This window comes from Punica granatum, chromosome 6 (assembly GCF_007655135.1).
Source record: "Punica granatum isolate Tunisia-2019 chromosome 6, ASM765513v2, whole genome shotgun sequence".
NCBI lineage: Eukaryota > Viridiplantae > Streptophyta > Magnoliopsida > Myrtales > Lythraceae > Punica > Punica granatum.
The window spans coordinates 12,551,956-12,571,131 of record NC_045132.1 but is presented as its reverse complement, the minus strand read 5'-3'; the positions used below and the strand labels follow the sequence as shown (position 1 = coordinate 12,571,131).

Here is a 19,176-nt window from a genome sequence, read left to right as displayed (position 1 = left end):
TTAGGTTGAGTTGAATTGAAAAGAAAATGGGCTTAGTCAGTACATAACTTAGAGAATAGTTATATTTAGGTGATGGAAAACCAACTTACTTCATCTTAGTCTCAGAAGAAAAGGATTATTTAGACTCAATTGCCATTACAAATTATGGATACTCAAACACGCTATCTACCAATGATCTTCATTAAGAAAAATAAATCTAGTTAAAAACAATTCTTAGACAACCAGTGAGTTTCTCCTATCAGTGGTGTGCATATCATTAAGTAATAAACAAGTAACTCCTTCAATCCATTGCTTACACAAACTCTCATTTCACCATTTATGCCAACTATTGAGAAAAATTCAAATTCAGCTACTAACAGAGCATTTCAACAACAGCAAAAAGAAATAATTTGAGCTATGACTCTATAAAATCAGCTTCCATATTCATGACTTCCACTAGATTAATTGATTTAAAGGGAATTTACTTGGAGCAACCCACGAACCAATCATCTCCTTAAGCAAATTCAAACAACAACTTAAACTTAGAATGAGATAAACTAAACAGAAACGAACCTTAAACTACTTGTAATTCGAGTTTAAGTGGAAGTCTAAGGCATGATTAGTTAATTGCAGCCACCTTTAGTACGTTTCCCTCCACAGATCAAACCCCCGGCTGAGCTTAAAGGAAACCTAAAATAGAGAATACTAATGTTTAAGTCATGAAAATCAACTTACAAATCAAAGCCCAAGCTCAGTTTTCTTCTTGCTCTGTCTGTCGCCCCTCCTTCTCTCTCTTTCATCCTCTGTTTCCTTTCCTAGAAACCCCCAGAACAAAGAAGAAAATGAAAGAAAAAGAAAAGAATGGAAGCTGATAAAAGAGGGTAAGGCAGTGGAAAAACAATGGGTAGAATGATAGAGGGTGGGCAAGTCTATGGTAAAAAGTTACATCCTCTTTTCTTTTCTCTTTTTATTTTTGTTTTTCAGCAAGGTATAAGTTTGTGTGTGTGTGTGTGTATATATATATATATATAAATACATGTATGTATGTATGTATGTATGTATGCATATTTGGAAAAATAAATACCGGGTCTCACAAAAAGTAATTGATGTAGAACCTTACAATTAAAGGGAAGAAAATTTGAAAACTATTAAAACGACTTCTTTTCATTGCTTTGAATTTGGGGACTTCAAAAAATCTCTTTTCCTAAAAATTGTTCTTCATTTTAAATAAGTAAATACATATTTTATGCTTTTCCAATTTTTATGAAAATTTTCCAAAAAATTGAAAAAAATTCTCAAAGTAAACGAGGCCTAAATTTTTCGAAAATTCTCAATTTTGACCTGAATATTGTTTTGTAATAAAAGTGCCTTTTCGTTACAACTTCCAATATAATTTCCATCCATTTACGTACGTGAACACTAAGGGACCCACCATATTTACGCATCACCCCATCACACTCTCTGCTTATCATCTTCCAATGATCTAAAATTTCCCCAAAAAGCATAAACCCTGAGCCCCAATTTCTTCATCCTCTCACCCTGCTCACTAGAACTTATCTTCTCGAGCTTTCTCTTGTAAATTTTTATTCGATTTTTTCATCTTCCATTACTACCCAAGCAAATTGACAGGATGAAGAAGAAGAGCTCTCTGTTACTTCCAAGTTGTTAGAAGGAGAAAAATGTATCATCATGGGGTGCAAGCTCGATTGTTTAACTTCATGGAGCCATGGGACTCAGGAAGAAGATTTTGGCATCGTGGATTTGGAAGGTATATGATCTTAGATTTGCACTCATTTTTCAATTTATTGAATTTTTTGGTTTGCAGCTATGTGAGAATTGTGGGGTTTAAGAACCCTGATTGTTCCTCTGACATGTGAGAATTGAGGTCTTTGATCTCGAGTTTAGTGTAGACACTTGATTTTGGCAAGTGAGAATTTTGTTTTTTCTTTGCAACTTCTCTCTCTATTAGCTATATGCCTTGAAGCTGTTATATGTACTTTGGATAATTTCTGTTTATGGCAGCTAATTGTTCTGCTATTCATAATATGTGTATGTTTATCAGAATAAGTCCAAAAGATTCTTGTTAGATGCTTCATTCTCAATGAGTTGAGAATATGATTGACAGAGTAATCGAATACAAGTTTCTTAAAAACAGTGCACGGTTGTAGGAGTCTGAATTGGGCATTATCACTCTTGCAGATCGTCATATATGTTTGTATCCATGATTAGTATACAATATTAATGATAATGGAATAGTAAGTACCATGCTATACGACATTAGATGTCGAGACATACATGTGGACACTTATGTGATAAGTAGGTCGAACATGACACATAATAATGTAAGCATGGTATTTCATTAATGTCAATGAAATATTAGTGCATATAATCCTTGATCCTAAGATGGCATGGTTACCTTGTACATAGGTGACTAAAGTTTACTACTGTTTATATACTTATGCCTGGCATGGTATCCGACAGCTAATGGCTTTAATTAGTTGTGTATGAAAGTAGGTGACTAGTCATGAAGAGATTCATTAACTTGTGTGAACATAAAAAATGTCCTATAGATATGAGGTTGATTTTTTATCAAGAAATCCTTGGTCAAGGTAATTGGACTTAAATAGAAAGGAGTTTGTAGTTTAAGTCTTGTTGATCAAAGAATGGAAACCCGAAGACTCCTAAGGTCAACTATAGAGTTTGACATTAACCAAATCCTGGTTAGATCAGAATCTTGTAATGAAGAGATCGATTGCACGACAACTACGATCATTGGTTCATAAGAATGTCATAATCGCACGTTCGTCATTACTTGGGTGGTATGTTGTGCTATGTGTTACCCATGACTTATTGAGCCAAGAGTATTTTGGGAATCTTGCCTTCTGGTGTAGAAAAGAGTTTCCGGTAATATCAAAGAAGTTGATATTATAATCTTATTGCCAAGTAATTATGGGCATAGTTAGTCACACACAATAAGACTAGTTTAAGCCAAGGATTAATTGATTCTAATTAAGACAGTTAATTAGGAATCAATTATCGAATTAGACTTGCAATTCGATTGCAGGGCTGCTAGCAAATCCTGAAGTCAAATTCAAAACTGAGGTGGATCCTATGAGGAATATTTATATGAGATATAGATAGAAGTTTTCTTATTTGGAAAGTTACCAATAATAAAAAGTCTATATATGGAAACTAATTTTGAGGGCAATTCGGTTATTCTCTTTTGGACTAAAGTTAGGTCTTACCAATTACAAGGATGTGTTTGCAATACCAATTAATTGAGAATTGATTAAAGTTGCAAACTTGGCTCTTATGGTTTATTATGCAATATATATAAAGATACATATGGCTAAGATTAACTCTTACCTTTTGTATCTATCTAAGACTTGTTAGTATCTAAAAGGAGAGTCTTAAGGAGGCCAACGACTAAGTGAACACAGCTGAAAGTGAACACAGTTGAAAGTGTTCAGCTACTGCTGCTGCTCCATACTTCCATTGAGGGCCAAAATTGAACTTGTTTTGAGTTTCGGGATTGCCTCGAGACCACCTCATCGCATCTTCTTCCATTTGAGCTTTCTTGTGCAATTGTGGGGCAAGGCACAGGTCAGCTTCGAAGCATGGAGAGGTGCTCCTTGGTGAAAGTCGAGTCCGTGATGACAAGCTAGAGGCCGAGCAATTGATCGGCTCTGCACCGACATCTATGAGACTCTTGCTTCATGAGGTAATCTTCAAAGAAAACTTTTCCGTAGATGTTAAGCCATGTTATTTAAGTTGATGGATGGTGATATCACAAACCATAATAGGATTCCGGGTTCAATACTTGCATGCCTATTTGATAAATTTTTTTTTATCATCGGTTTTATCGCATTGTTGTTATGCTTGTGTAATCTTTCACTCTCCTCCTCTCTACCCTAGTGGTTACTCCAGCAATGTCTGTTGTCCTACAACCTTAGGTGCCTCCAACCTCAAAGTCACCCCCAACTACCCCCTCTCCCTTAACCTGCCTTGTCCCTCTCTTCGATAGCCTCGGCTACCTCCGGTCACTATTGCCCCCACTTGATATCATGGTTGCCCCTACCTACCCGATCTCTCTCTCCCTTTCTTCCTCTTCCTACACTCTTTAGTCTTGTCCACTTTAATCCCCATCCCATCTCAAGCTTCTGATGACATATGGGCGGGCAAGTAAGAATCGGAATGGAGTGAGTCATTCAAAGAGAGAGCGACCTGAGAGAGGTGGCTGAGGTAGGGCGATTGGAGAGATGTAAAAGAGAGAGAGGGGGTTGGGTAGGGATAGCCACGAGGTCGCGTCAGAGGAAGCTGAGGCCGTCAGAAGGGTGAGGGATAGGAAAGGGAATATGAGAGAGGAGTGGGGTAGGTGGCAGTTGCCCCGAGGTTAGAGGGATTCGAGGTAGTTGAATGGCAGCCAATGTCAGAGGAGCAGCCATGAGTTGACGAGGAGAGAAATTGCAGAGGAGAGAAGGGTGGATGGGCCAAAATTTAGAACATAAAAAATATTGGGGCCTTCCTAAAATAGGTAGTGGGGTCTGGATTACACGTGTCAGCATTTCATTAGACGAAAATGGATTTTTAGTTATGCTAGGGGCTGCAAACAGCTGATATCCACATGTGCAATCGTAAGCCAATCAAATGTGCCACATAAGCATTTGACAGAGATTTCGACGACAGACATGTTAGAATTGGAATGAAATTCAAACCCCATGCATGTTTTTGTAATTATATAAACCACGTGCTAGATGTGGGAAAATGGGAAACCACATGTCTATCCATGTCATTAACCCATTCAATAAATTAATCACAAGCAACTTCTGGTTTCTAACTTGATATCCTAGGCTTTAAAACTTTAAACACAACGAAAGAAACCTAGGATCATCAATCATACGAGGATGTAGAAACTCAAACAATTGGTTATTGAATTACCTCGCTTCATGGGTTGTGGTCTTCGCAAGATAGCCGGTGTAGCGACTAGTGGTGCAAGCTGTTCGAGGCTATTCCGAATGTCTGGAGGAGCTGAGGATGATGGGCGATAGTTGAGCTCCTTGCGCCTTGTTTGGCTCCGCTTCTGTGGTGGCATACACGAGTCCTGTCATCGTCTTGATCATCGCGGGCCTTAAACCCTATCTTCTCCTCTATTCCTACCTCATTCAACCGAATGTGCGCGTCTCATTAGTTCTCCAGCACGCCCAAAAGTTTCCCATTGTTTTCTTAAATATAAGAGTGAACGGCCAAGCCCAAATAGGCCTCATTAAAGCCCATATTCATACTTATCATTAAGTCGAACCAACCACATACAACGTAGATATTTATATACCAGTTGAGAATGAGACTCGAGAAGGGACCTAGGACATGTTTAACTAGCTTCAAAAATGACCAAAATGCTCTGGTGGACAAATAGTACACTAAGGCCATTTTGACTATGATTATTACCACTATATAAATAGAGTTGCACTTTGGTGTTAGATACTGTATTAATTACAGAGGCTTGTTGTGTCAAGCGCAACTCTTGTCCTTGACCTATAAGTGTCTCTACATACTACCTTTCTTCATAACACCCGTAGTCGAAGTCATGTCCCATTTGACTCTCACCTCTTCAATTATATCTCATCATTGAGCTTCTCGTCCAAAAAAGCGAATATCCCTGAGTGTCATACTTCTTTTCCACTGGCTAATAGGATCTACAAGTTTTTCAGCACTCGATGTGATATAGAGCCACATCACCAAGGGTTTGATTTCTAGATGATTACTAGGATGACCTAAGGAGGCAATTAGTCCGAGTCTAATAAGGTTGATGTAGATTCTATATTGCATATGCATGACTCAACTAACTATTGTCATATGTCCAACATACGGAGTTGTTGACCTAGAAAAGATGTCACCATAGTCTATCATAGCACAAGGTCCCAAATTCGTTGGTTCATCCACACATGCTCAAGATTAAGAGCTCATGAATATATTATAGCAATAGAAGTATCTGATTCCTCTTTGTGATAGCGTGCATTTATCACTTTTACGTGGTCTTGTTCGATGCTAGCATCATGCAGTAGCCCCATGAGTTCGAACCCGGTCCGATGACTAAGGCAAGCCATCCCCATAGATTTAGGAGACCCTCAAGTTATAAGCTTTACATGACGAAGTGTCCAGTTTCATCACCCCGGTTATGAATAATTACTTTAGGCTTAAGTATCCATGGCATATACCTTCTACACGTCCAACTATATCTACCACGTGCATAAATCATTTACTTGATCTTGTGGACCTTATACATGCACATATAATATAATCTAGTATATTTGCTCAATTAATGAAAATATGCGATATTCATAACTAAAATGTTGAGGCACTTATAGTCTTTAGGGCATACTGTATTGAATTAGTTCTGACCAATTAAAAGAATGGGTAACACCAATGAACCAAAACTAACAACTTCATGATTTTGCAAGCTAACTTTAAGGAAATTTCCAAACGGAAGCCACTCCCAACGAATTCGGTCAACGGGGATGCTTATTTACAATTGTCGATTTGAATTTTCAATTTGAGACTTAATCAATATCAAATGACTTAGCTTCTAGGAAGAGGGGCATTCGCCCCCTCAATAGTCCTCATCGAGCCTTGTTTGTCACTATTGCCTATAGCTTTAGAGCTCCCCGCATAGGGGTCAGTTTTGCTCCCTATCGAAACCACTGTCTTCTTGAAATAATGGAAAAATAGCCGATGTGACTGACTATTCGTGTCGTTTCTCTCAGATGGCACTAGTGTTACAGACCTGAAAAAATTTGTGATTGATCACGTGCAATCCTCGTGAAAGTTGATGACGAACAATCCTCAAGTCACAAATCTGATACGCTTGCACAATGGGAGATCGGGGTGGATCCCCAATTTTCCTCTCCAACATTCAAGTCAGTACGATTCTTTTGTGAGAGAACAAGTGTGCCTAATTGGACCATAAGAGCACGTAACTCCGTATTTTTATAGGGAATTATAGGTATATAAAATTACCTATCTCTAACATCTTCGGTATATTTGGTTGATCTTTAGGAGTCTGATATAGAAAATAAATCTATCTTTGCTTAATTCCTAAGTAAAATTCATGTTTGTGAATCCAGGAGACCATATGGGGCTGGTGGTGGGCCTTCGTAGACTCGAATGGGTAAATCCCAAAATTTGGTCCCTAACAAAGTGAAATAACTAAATATATAAGAAAAGTATGAAAAATCCCAATTGACTCAAATAAGGTAAAAGTTATCTTTTGAAAATTAATTAATGAATGATATGGAGGGAGAAAAATGTGAAAAGAATAAAGAAAGAGAAAATTATGGTAATATTACCAAAATATCCAAAGTTCATTTTAATTAATTGGTTACTTTTTCTAATTAATGACAATTGTGTAATTTCATTATTTTTATTATAAAATATCAAGAAATAAAAATATGTGGATGCCTTTCTCTTCAATATAGACTAACCCTCCCGCATGCATTTCACGAATGCGAGATTGCTTTCGCTTTTTTTTTTTATGCAAATTTGAGTTTTGAGATTGATTAGCTTAGATTTTTGTGCAAATTAACTTGACAGTAAAAGCAGGCGATTAACAACAATAAAGAATGGAATGGTAGTTTCTTGTTCATATGCTAGATTAAGAGAGAACTTCTGTTTTTTTTTTTTAATTCCTTGAAGTAGGATAATAGGTTGGTTAATGAGATCTTTACAAAAATTGAAACAATTATAATATGAAGTTTCTTGTATAGGGCGTTTGGTATATAGGAATCTATCCACATTCTTAAAAATATAAGTTTAAATTCCCAATACCGACAAAACTGACATGTTTAGTTAGGTTGTGATAATCTATATTCCCACTTTACATTTCCACTCAAGTGATAATGTACATTACTATCAAGGGAAGAAAAAGTGGATACCCACCTTTCTTACCTTAAACAAAATTACCTGTAATTTTGATAGAGATACCAAATATAGGAAAATAGATTACTGTTAATTTAATTGGTGAAAAGATTTCACAAGGGTTGATTAGGAAAAGCCTATATTTTACTCTTTTCTCTAATAAAGTGAAAAGCAAAAGTTGTTAAAACATAAAGCATGTACTTTCAAGCATATTTTGCTTTAGCTAATTGTGTTTTTCTTGTTAAGTTTTCCATTTTCCATGCATTTCTCATTAGTTTTTCAGTATTTCTTCAAAAAGGGTAAATAATATTAGAAAGATACAATAAGCAAAAGAAAGGCACGCAAAATAGCGGAGGTAGAGCAAACGGAAGTTTGTGGGGGACATGATACTGTCACTACCTTATTAGGCGCTGGTGGCCAGATTCACTTGACCACTCTAAGATTTTACCCTCTCTTACCATTAGCCAATCCTGGTGTGCACCCCCTGGCACACCCCCCTTACTTCTCTTCGAACATCTTCCTTTTTGCTTCTTTTATTACTTTCAATTTTATCAATTTTAATATTTTTCAAATTATTTTTCATTTTTTATTAAAGATTGTTTTTTAATGGTAAAGTTAATAAAAGTTAAAAACAGATATAAAACAAAACAATTTTGAATATTAGTATTTTGATTTCTAAAAATTTTGTATATTAGAAAAGATAGTAAAGTGTGTATATATATATATATTGGTTAATTCTTGGGTAATAAGTTTATAACACTTGCAAGTTTACTACTGTTTTCAAGCCGATAATATAGTTGATAACGAACTAGTACGCTGAATTACTTATTTTTTTGGGTAACACTGATTTACTTAATTAGAAGTCATTCATGAACTATCAAGTTAGCATCAAATCTAGCTTCCATTGGTTTTTTCATTGGTTTTTGCTGATGTCGAAACATCCTCTGACGTGGCACCTGAAAAATTGAAAAATTAAAATAAAATTCTAATTAAATAGGGAAAACAGTGGGTCTTTATCATTGGGTTGCCGGAGCTTGTTGGTCTTTATCATTGGGTGGTAGGAGCTGGATGAACTTTAGTGAATCTGTGGCTGTCGAAGCTACCCAGGGCTCGCTAACCCTAAGGTAAGTAATATTGATCAGTAAAGAATATTAGAAGTCAGAATAATATTTTCTTTTTTGTTTTTATGCTAAGGAAGAGATGAAAAAAGTTCTGCAATACCGACATTATGAGAAAGGATAAAAGATTAAGACGTGTTTATATATATATATATATATAAATATTATTTAGAAAGAGGTACATGGAAAATGACTAAAGAGAAATTATTGTTTTTTTATTTATCAAAAGGAATATAGCACAATAGCATCGACATTTAGTGGGACTATTGGTATCGATTTGTTAGTTTAGGATTTCTATTTTATTGTACTAAGTCCATATGTCTTCGTTGCAACCGAAAAACTAAATCTTTTTTTTTTTTTGAGAAATGACAATGCCCGGATAATAGTTGAACCTCCCAAGCTAATTACAGAGGGGAAAAAATACAAGAGAAATAGTCACCTAAGAAAATCAGCATAATATAATCGTAGTTCAGCCTTCTAAAATCTCAGTTAAGACATCCTGTCGGACATAAGGATTCCTGGAAAGATGGAAGTCCATAAATTCTATTCCATCTCAGGAATCCGCTCCTTATTTTTCGCAAGAGTTTTCGCTACAGAGTTAAATGGACTCTTGAGTGTACCTAACAGGCTCCCCACTACTTTTGAATTTGACCTCTAAGAATTAACAACAGAAGCAGCCCCAATCCAAATTTGGCATGACAATGAAGAAATATTAGAGATCAAGGTTGACCGATAGCGAATTTCATGAGCGCCACCCGCCCCCCCCCCCCCCCCCCCCCCCCCCCCCCCCCCCCCCCCCCCCCCCCCATATGCACTCTCTTCACTTCGCGCTCCTCACCTCATCAAGGCTTCCAAATCTCGGCACATTCCTCAATGTTGTTATGCATATATTATTTATCCTTTTAAAACAAATCTCATTTTTCCAATCAACGTTAACATTAATTAGTATTTGTGTGCAGTATTACACGAATCTCTAAAATTGTAATAAGATATTATGTCGACACAGAATAAACAAATTTACACATAATATTTATGTATACGGTAGAAAATATTTATATTAATATATAATTTATTTATAAAATATAAAGTATTCAATAGAACTACAATGAGTTGGCCTGTTGTGAAGAAAGAAAATATAACTGGGAGCAACGATAGAAAAGAGCACCGCCGGGCACAGAAATGAGCGAGAAAATAGGAGATTCGGAGAAATTAGTAGTTTCTTATATCTCTCTTTTTACTGTTCTATCTATTCTTAAATTGTTGATCAGATAGTTTTTATATGAAGAGATATCCGGGATATGTGAGATAAAAATGAATCATTATTCAATTTTTTTAATTTTATAATAAGAGATATATCGACGCATAAAGAGTAATTCCACATTTACATATACTTAGAGTTTATACTTATATTTTATATTTATATTTCATAAATTTATGTAATTTTTATATTGAATGTTTAAAACTATTATAAAAGAGAAGGAAAATAGTTTGTGTAATTTTTCTTTCGATAGTGATACGGGGCTGTAACAGTTTGTTTAATTTTACTGCTGTAAAAAATGCTCATTATAAACAAACTTAAAAATTAACAGCAAAAAATCACTAGAAAATTATGAATAAATTAATAATTTTAATTATATCATCATTTAACCACCAATTTTTTACTCTAAAATTTTCTCAATCTGCCTTTCTCGTCTCACGTTCTCTCTCTCTCTCCCCACCCAACCTTGATCAATTCTTTACTCCCCTTCATTGGTAATCATTAAATCATATTTTTAATTAATAATAATATTGTTAAATTTTTATTCAAAAATATAATTATTATCACATAAAACAAAAATTGATTTCGACTTTGCTGGATATACCTAAGAAGAATATATATGGGAGATTTTGACATCTCGCTAGCGGTATGGTACCATAAACTTTATAGCCGTTGGATTAATAAATAAATGATAAAAAAATAAAATGTCAAATTCAAAAGCTATAAGGCCGGCAATTTCATACCTCCGGTGGGACTAGGGGTGGCAATTCGTGCCGTGTCGTATTTATACGTGTCGTGTCTAAATAGATTCGTGTTATCGAAGTCATAATTCGTACACGACACGATTATTAAACGGGTCAGGTTTTGAAAACTCATACACGACACGTTTATATCCATGTCAACCTGTTTAGACACGTTTAAATCCATTTATCGAAACGTGTCATAATAGGTACACGTATACACGACACTATTATAAACGTTATTCGAACACGTGAACACAACTTGTTTATCCGATCAACTCAGTTACCCGGATACATTAACACGACATGTTTATCCGATTAACTCGTTTACCCGAACACGTTAACACAACATGTGTTACACGTCAACATGAAGATTGAGATGGAGGGGAGGGGGATGTGGACGGGAAAGAGGCGGGAATTGCATCCGAGGGAGGTAGCGACGACGAGGATGAGATCGAGCCATGAGGCGCATTGGCTAGAGCGGGAGCCAGCGAAGTGGTGGGCTTCGAAGGGGAGATGGTGGGAGTGGAGTCGGCGGCGAGCTTGGGAGCAGGGGAGGGTGAGATCTAAGGTGAATCTGCAGACAATGCGAAGTGCACGGAGAGGAGAGCAATAAAAGCGAAGAAGCAGAACTTCGCCATTAATGGATGAGAAGAAGGAAATCAAACCGTAGATGAGATCTGAGGGAGGGTAGTAGAGAAGTAGAAGTAGAAGTGGAAGTACGGTTGTGCTGTGTTGGATTGTGTGAAAGAAAGAAAATGAAATTAAGATAGGGACTTAGGAAGTTAAGATTACAAAAAGATATTTTGATAAATCCAAATATATAAACGAGTTAACGGGTTTCATGATTATAGTAACACGATTAAACATGTCTAAATAAACATGTTTAATTGTGTATAATCGGATTACACGAGGTCAACTCTGTAAGACACGCTTATTAATCGTGTTTAAATGGGTTGGACCCATTTAGACTGATTATCAAAAATGTCAAATCCAAACTCGTTTAATTTTGTATCGTATTCGTATCGTGTTACCGTGTCGTGTGAAATATTACCAGCCACTTACCACAAAATCTCATATACATATACATTTATATATATATATATATGTATGTATGTATATATATCGACACCCAGCATAGCGCCAATGCAGGTAGACTCTAGTACAAACGAAAAAAAATTATTTTTTTTAATAAAAAAAAGTGAAAACAAGAAAGAACGGGAAAAGAAAGGCAGAAGGGACAAAATCTTCACACAGGCCATGACATGAATGGAAGAAGCAAACCTAGTGCAAAGAGATTCATTTGAACGACTGTGTCTCTCCGAGTCTGAGAGAGAGAGAGAGAGAGAGAGAGAGAGAGAGCGAGAAGAACCCATTTTCGACCGGAAGCCAAGTCCCAGTGCTTCTCCGTCGATTCCCTTCCTTCTCTTCCAAGCATTGAATCTGCCGTCGTCGTCTTCTCCGATTCTCCATCCTCGGAGACGAGCCGAAACTGGAACTCCGTTGACCGGAAGGTTGTTCTGATTTGATGAGGAGCGTCCGCCAGTGCCAGAGGATTTTCTTCCTCTGCTTGTTCTCCGTCTCTGTCTTCGCTCCCATCGTTTTCGTTTCCCGGAGGCTCCAAAACATTTCTTCCATAGGTAACGGTATTACATTACGTAGTGCTTATTCGACACAGTTTCAGAGTTGAGGGAATGCTTTTGGAGATGCTGCGGATTGTTGATTGAAATTGATTTCATGGATATGGTGTCGATGCAGGACGCAAGGAGTTTATAGAGGATATTTCGGCTGTGGTACGAATCCTTTTCCTTCGTAGTCCTTCTTGTTTCACTGTAGTTTGATCATCGATGGATAGAAAGATAGATGGTGGAAGAAGTAAATCAGAGTGAATCTCGAGTGTCTCGAATGTTTTAGCTTGATCTCGGTTTCGAGCTGCAAAAATGTGAATGTACTGTTCTTATGGCTTTTCTTGGTTCTTTAATTAACTAAAACGCGTTCCCTGTTACACTCTGCATCTGCATTTCTCGAATGCACAGTGAAGTCGTGGAGATGCTTCTTTCCCTCCTCCCCCTTTCGTTTGTATATTTTCTTAGATTAGACAAGCGATGACGCCAATAATTTGTTTTGATTGTGCAGAAGCATAGGCCGGATGTTTTGAAACTCAACTCCGATGAGCAGGTACCACTACTTAGGCTGCGTTCAAATGGTTTTAAGCTGACTTATCCGCATTCTTTGTGCCTGAGTTGGGTTTGTCTTTTGTTTTAGGAAGGGGGTCAAAGCTTGAAAGAGCCGAAGCTGGTCGTTTATGAAGATAGGGGTTTTGGTTCTGTTGCCAACTATAGTGCTTCTGACAAGATTGATGGCGATGTTGAGGATTCTATTGATGCTGGAGACAAGCCTGAAGTTCAAAGAAATGGTTGGTGTTACTAATTTCTTCTTTCCATGTAGCTTGGCGTGATTCTAGACTTTTTAATGTTTACACTCAGGGACCAGCACGAGGAGCTCAAAGGAAGATCAGAAGATGCAGAAGAAAGTGGTACCTACCAAATCTCATGGGAAGGTATGCTAATCTCGGACTGACCAACGAAACATCCACCTTCACTAATCCTTTATATACCTCTGTCTGCTGCTGTGACCAAGTAAAGACAAGCACGCAGTTCAAGTAGATTTCTTCTCTCTCAAACGTGTGCTAGTGAAAGGGTGTTAAAAAGATTTGCTTCGTGAATATATGAGAAATGAACTCATCGTATTTTTTCTATCTTCTAAGAGCTGTTAGGTTTACCTCCTGATAATAGATTGTGACATCGTTACTTGGAAAGATAATTGATAATATATTTTATGCCAGTAATATAGACATTATATGCTTATTTAATTGCCATAGGGCAAGATTGCTTCTTTGAATCTGAAGTTTGAAGTACAATCAAATTTTCTATGAAATCATTGAACCTGACATTGGTACTTTTACAGTAACTATCATCATCAAATATACCTGTATTACTTGTCTCACTAAGTTACATGTAAAACGGAGTAAAGAGTAACATGGAGTAGACTTGCCCTTAGCATTTCATTTTACAGTGGACCAATTCTTTAAACTTTTGACGGTTGCATTCTTAGTTTTCTGCGGTTGCTGGAGAAGTGTGACATTCATCTCTTTTTTTAACGGTTCTAGGACGACCCTACTAGAACTGTGGTTCAACGTATTCAAAAGTCACCAGCACGAGGTTCAACGGATAAGAAGGTCAAAGAGATGAAAGATCAGTTAGTCAGAGCCAAAGCATACTTGAATTTTGCTCCTCCTGGTAGCAACTCGCATTTTGTGAAAGAGCTGAAGTTGCGGATCAAGGAGTTGGAACGAGCTATGGGGGATCCCAGCAAGGATACAAATTTATCTAGGAGGTTTTGGTGTTCCTGATCCTTCTTAGATATCGTTGAACAATAAGCTGTCTTTCTGAAAATATAAATATTGGCTTATCACTGTATAGGAACTTCATGATTATGTTGAGCTGGTGAAACAAATTTATCTCCAACTTTGTATTGCATAGGATATTTCTTCCTTTTTTTCTTTAATATTATTATCACTGAAATTAAAGCATATGAACTTGCAGCGCATGGCAGAAATCAAGAGCTATGGAAGCTTCCTTGTCGAAGGCAAGCCACATCTATTCTGACTGCTCAGCCATGGCCACCAAGCTCCGGGCTATGACTTACAATGCTGAAGAACAGGTCCGGGTGCAACAGGATCAAGCAGCGTATCTGCTTCATCTTGCAGCTAGGACAACCCTTAAAGGCCTTCATTGCCTTACAATGCGGCTGACTGCAGAGTACTTTGCCCTGCTGCCAGAGGAAAGGAAGTTTGATAACCAGCAAAAAGTGCACGATCAAGATTTGCACCATTATGCAATTTTCTCAGACAATGTTCTGGCATGTGCCGTGGTGGTTAACTCTACAGTCTCCTCTGCATTGGTACTGCCTCTACTCTTTAAACCAATGGTATAATCCTTTTGATGATATTTCTTGTAGATTGATAATTTGATCGAGCTTTTCAGACATCATTAAGTGATAAAATGGCAATGACTCATTAGTAAAAAAATTAATAGGATTAAAATGTAAGCTTTTGTATTGTGAAAGACTGATGGGCTTGACAAAGACTTTATTTCTCATTGAGAAGTTTCTCTTATCCTACCTGGATGGCTGGGATTCTTGGATCAGCATTAGCACAATGACCATCAGGATTGAAGGGTCATTCTTAGCTCAAGCTCTCAGAGTAAACCTTTAAGTTATCAACTGAAGCCATATTTAAGTGTATTATACTTTCAATACAATTGCAGAGTAGCATGCCTTTGAGTGTGAGAAAGTAGATACCTGGTCATGCTCTAAAGCAGGAAAGGCTAAGTATATTTTGGCATGAAACTGCTCATCCGGAGAAACACAGGAGATTCTATAGCTAGTATGGTAAAAGGAAAGATATGTCAAAGAATCCTGTTTATCATGAATATAGGTGTGTGTGTACTATCTAGAATCTTTTTAGTGGTCTATGCCGATGTGGACAGTAGTTGCAGTTTCTTCTGGTAATCTCGTACCTGTAGGCTCATTGCTTCATTCTTCAAGCCACTGATGTCTCACTCTGGAGCTCAGTGGGACAGAACATTGAGATCATTGAGAATAATGCTTATGCTGGGAGTTATCTAATGTATTCTGACTCTTACTGACATTTGGACTTGACATAAATTGGGAATAGATTCATAGGTTACCTGCCATGTGTTACTTATGTCTTGATGAAATATCAAATATTGGATCACCTAAATTTGATGTATGGGATGGGTTCATTAGCAATTCCAGTTTAGAGGTGGTCTTTTTACCTGTGTAGATCTGATGGTCTTGATTTTTATGGTTAGTCCTACTCAATTGTTTCTGTTCTTATCATGGATTCTCATACCATGGATGCTAATTGTTCAAAGTTATTTTTACTTAAGACCTATTTTGTACGCTTCTAAGCTGCAGTTTGATAACTGCTGCATTTTATTTTTCACTTTTGCTCATTGCAAGGTAGTCAAGCTCACTCAGTATACAATTATGTGATTTAAATGTGTCTGGCCAATTGATCTTGCTTTCTATTTTTGTTTGTTTTGTTATGATAATCTGCATTTCTTAAGTTCGCATGTGAGCTATGAACTAATTGCACAAATGTATGGCAGCATCATGGTCAGTAATAACTGCTGATATTCTAGGTTAATCGTATCAGGATTAGTATCTTGGAGGCTCCTCATGGTATAGTCAACGCCATGATACATTAGTTTTTACTTTTAAGAATGAATATTTAACTTTATCTTTTGTTTAATATTTCAGGATCCAGAGAAGATCGTGTTCCATATAGTGACTGATTCCCTCAATTTGCCAGCGATTTCTATGTGGTTCCTACTTAACCCTCCTGTGAAAGCCACTCTTGATATCAGGAGCATGCAAGATTTTGAGTGGTTATCTCCTAAGCGTCGGTCAGCTTTGGAGAAGCACAATTCACGTGACCCAAGATACACATCTGCGCTAAATCATCTGCGCTTCTATCTTCCTGATGTCTTTCCTTTACTGAATAAGATATTGCTGTTTGACCATGACGTGGTGGTGCAAAGGGATCTAAGTGAACTATGGAATGTGAACATGATGGGAAAAGTGAATGGAGCTGTACAAACTTGTCAGGAAGGTGAAGGTTCATTTCGGCGTATGGATACGTACATTAACTTTTCAGATCCATTTGTTTCGGAGAGATTTGATCCAAACTCATGCACGTGGGCATTTGGTATGAACTTGTTTGATTTGCAAGAGTGGAGAAGACAAAATCTAACTGCTGTATACAGCAGCTACTTACAGATGGTAAGCAAATATTCCTCACATGCCTTTACTTTGCCTTGTATGTTTTACTTGCCTGTCTTTATCTATGATGCCAATCAAACAATTCCTTTGTAGGTAATGTGTGATGCTTTTTATATTCTATAAATATTTAATTAAATAATAGTCAAATAAAGGAAAAATAATAATTTAAAAGAAAAAATAGAAAGGATGATTCTTACAATCACGGAACTACATCACTGTACCATTTTGTGCTGCATGTCCACTTGTACTGGGTTATGTGCTTGCTTAAAGTATGAGAAAACATCTGGAGTTGAAATGGCTTAGAAGCAGCATGGGGTTACCGCAGAGTGGTGACATGGAATGTTGAGACATGAAATAGTTGCAGTGACAGCATGTTCGGCATTGGTGCTAGCTGTTAGGCCTTGATGGGCGATTGTCAACATCAAATATATTGCATAAAGCCTGATGACATTGATTATACCAACTGCTGGTTCCTTTGCAGAACGGAAGGGACCCACTGTGGAAAGCGGGGAGTTTGCCCTTGGGGTGGCTCATCTTCTATAACCAGACGGTACCTCTCGACAAAAGGTGGCAGATTCTTGGCCTAGGTTATGACTCGGGGATACCACGGAGCGAAATCGATCGAGCAGCAGTGATTCATTACGATGGCGTAATGAAACCTTGGCTTGAGATCGGGATCGGCAAGTACAAGGGCTACTGGAGCAGGCGTATCTCCTACCACCACCCTTACTTGCAACAGTGCAACATCCATGAGTAGCATTACAGGAAAATAGTAGAGGGCAAAGCTTCAAGAGACCTGAGTTTCAAAACAGGAAACTGTAGGAGAGCAGGCATCATATTCTTTTATCCCTACGTTAGTAATTAATTCTCGGTGTAAATCGAAACCCATTCTTTTCGAGACTTTACGTGGCAGGAATCTGTTGTAGGAAGTAGAGGGCTCCATTTATGTCTTAATAAGTCAGAATTGCCAGCATTTATCAAAAAAAAAAAAAGAGTCAGAATTGCCAGCAGGTTTTCCAGTGCTGGCGGTAATTTCATTGTACATAAACTGCTCTTTAGGATGACGATAATACAAATTCGAAACATCCTGATTTTTTGGATATTTAAATTTGATGTTTTGCGTGTCTTTGCAGTTACCTCCTACCTTTTACCCCTAACTAAAAGTCTTCCTCCTTCATTCATTAAAAAAAAAAAAAGTTCTTCCTTCATTTTTCGAAATAAAATCCAATTGGATGGAGTTTTTGGGAGGTATAAAAATCTTTTATATGAATCCTCTATTTTCAAATCCCTCCGTCCAAACAAAACAAGCTTGGAATTTAGTTTGCGTTTACAAAATGTTAGCAAGCTCCCGTTTGCGGGTTGATGTTTGAGTTAGAAAAGGCCCCCGATTATAGATAGGCAAGCGGTGCTGCCAACTAATACCAATTACAAAAGCTTATCTTCCATGCAGCTCAAGCAACCTTACTAAGCAAACATAGGCTTGGGTTGGAAGGTAAGAAGAGGTGGTGGAAGGGTAATTCTTTATTAACTGCGAAGGGCAGTCTCTATGTCAGTTGAGGGAGGGTCCGAAATAGGGATGACAATGGAGTACAACTATGTTATGTGGTACGGATATGCGTCACCTTACCATGTCAATATGGCAAAATAGTTTTTTTTTTAAGGAAATAGTTGAATTTTATCTTGAGCCAGTATAATCTGTTTAGTTCAAGTCCAAGTCACTGGCACTTTTCCAGTAAATGGATTGCGATGCTTTGATGTTTGTACTAGTTTCTTGGTTGTTTTCTAGATTAAAGTACGCTCTCTCCTTTTTCTTTTTTCGGGTATTCCTAGTCATTCTTCTTGTCAACTTAAAGTTACCAAGTTATGACCTACGTGTATAATTTGAAAACAAACTTCTAAGGAACACATTCGTTTGCTAGGTTTCAGTATTTATTTTGTCAATATGAATTATTATACTTGTTTATTTCTTATTATCTTAACTTGAATTATATTCATAGAATGCTTCATCTTAACAAATAATAAAAAAGATTAAAATCTTCAACAAATTTATAAAAGGCCACGGTTGATGATTTAGGGAAAAGAGAGGAGGAAGAGAAGTGGGAAATGGGTGGTTATCGCGATGAAATTACAATCACGTCCTCCATCTAATGGTAGTTAAAAATTATAACATAAATTTTAGGGTAAATTGCACTGGTGGTCCAAAATGTTTTACAAATGTTACATGATGGTCCAAAAAGTTTTTTTCGTTACATAATGGTATAAAATGTTTCAAAGTTGTTTCATGATGGTACAAACCGTCAAT

At 37.1% G+C, this 19,176-nt stretch overlaps 1 protein-coding gene across 3 annotated transcripts; it reads left to right on the top strand.

The window, feature by feature from the left end:
• The first annotated feature begins 12,266 nt into the window (after nucleotides 1-12,266).
• On the top strand, nucleotides 12,267-17,987 carry LOC116211540 (probable galacturonosyltransferase 6). 3 transcript variants are annotated; one of them, XM_031545979.1, is made up of 9 exons: nucleotides 12,267-12,646; nucleotides 12,765-12,799; nucleotides 13,143-13,184; nucleotides 13,272-13,422; nucleotides 13,493-13,566; nucleotides 14,176-14,402; nucleotides 14,612-14,996; nucleotides 16,353-16,874; nucleotides 17,356-17,987. In XM_031545979.1, the coding sequence occupies exons 1-9, from the start codon at nucleotides 12,535-12,537 to the stop codon at nucleotides 17,629-17,631; spliced, it is 1,824 nt and encodes a 607-aa protein (XP_031401839.1). In that variant the 5' UTR covers nucleotides 12,267-12,534; the 3' UTR covers nucleotides 17,632-17,987. The 3 variants fall into 3 exon arrangements, with proteins under 3 accessions (XP_031401839.1, XP_031401841.1, XP_031401842.1); XM_031545981.1 differs by having other exon boundaries at nucleotides 12,271-12,646; nucleotides 14,612-14,969; nucleotides 17,356-17,982; XM_031545982.1 differs by lacking the exons at nucleotides 12,267-12,646; nucleotides 12,765-12,799 and having other exon boundaries at nucleotides 13,276-13,422.
• Nucleotides 17,988-19,176: the final 1,189 nt, after the last annotated feature.

Coding starts and splice junctions, on each gene's coding strand:
- LOC116211540 (XM_031545979.1), top strand. CDS start 12,535: ATGAGGAGCGTCCGCCAGTGCCAGAGGATTTTCTTCCTCTGCTTGTTC. Junction 12,647..12,764: donor CCAAAACATTTCTTCCATAG/GTAACGGTATTA, acceptor GTGTCGATGCAG/GACGCAAGGAGTTTATAGAG. Junction 14,403..14,611: donor GATACAAATTTATCTAGGAG/GTTTTGGTGTTC, acceptor ATGAACTTGCAG/CGCATGGCAGAAATCAAGAG.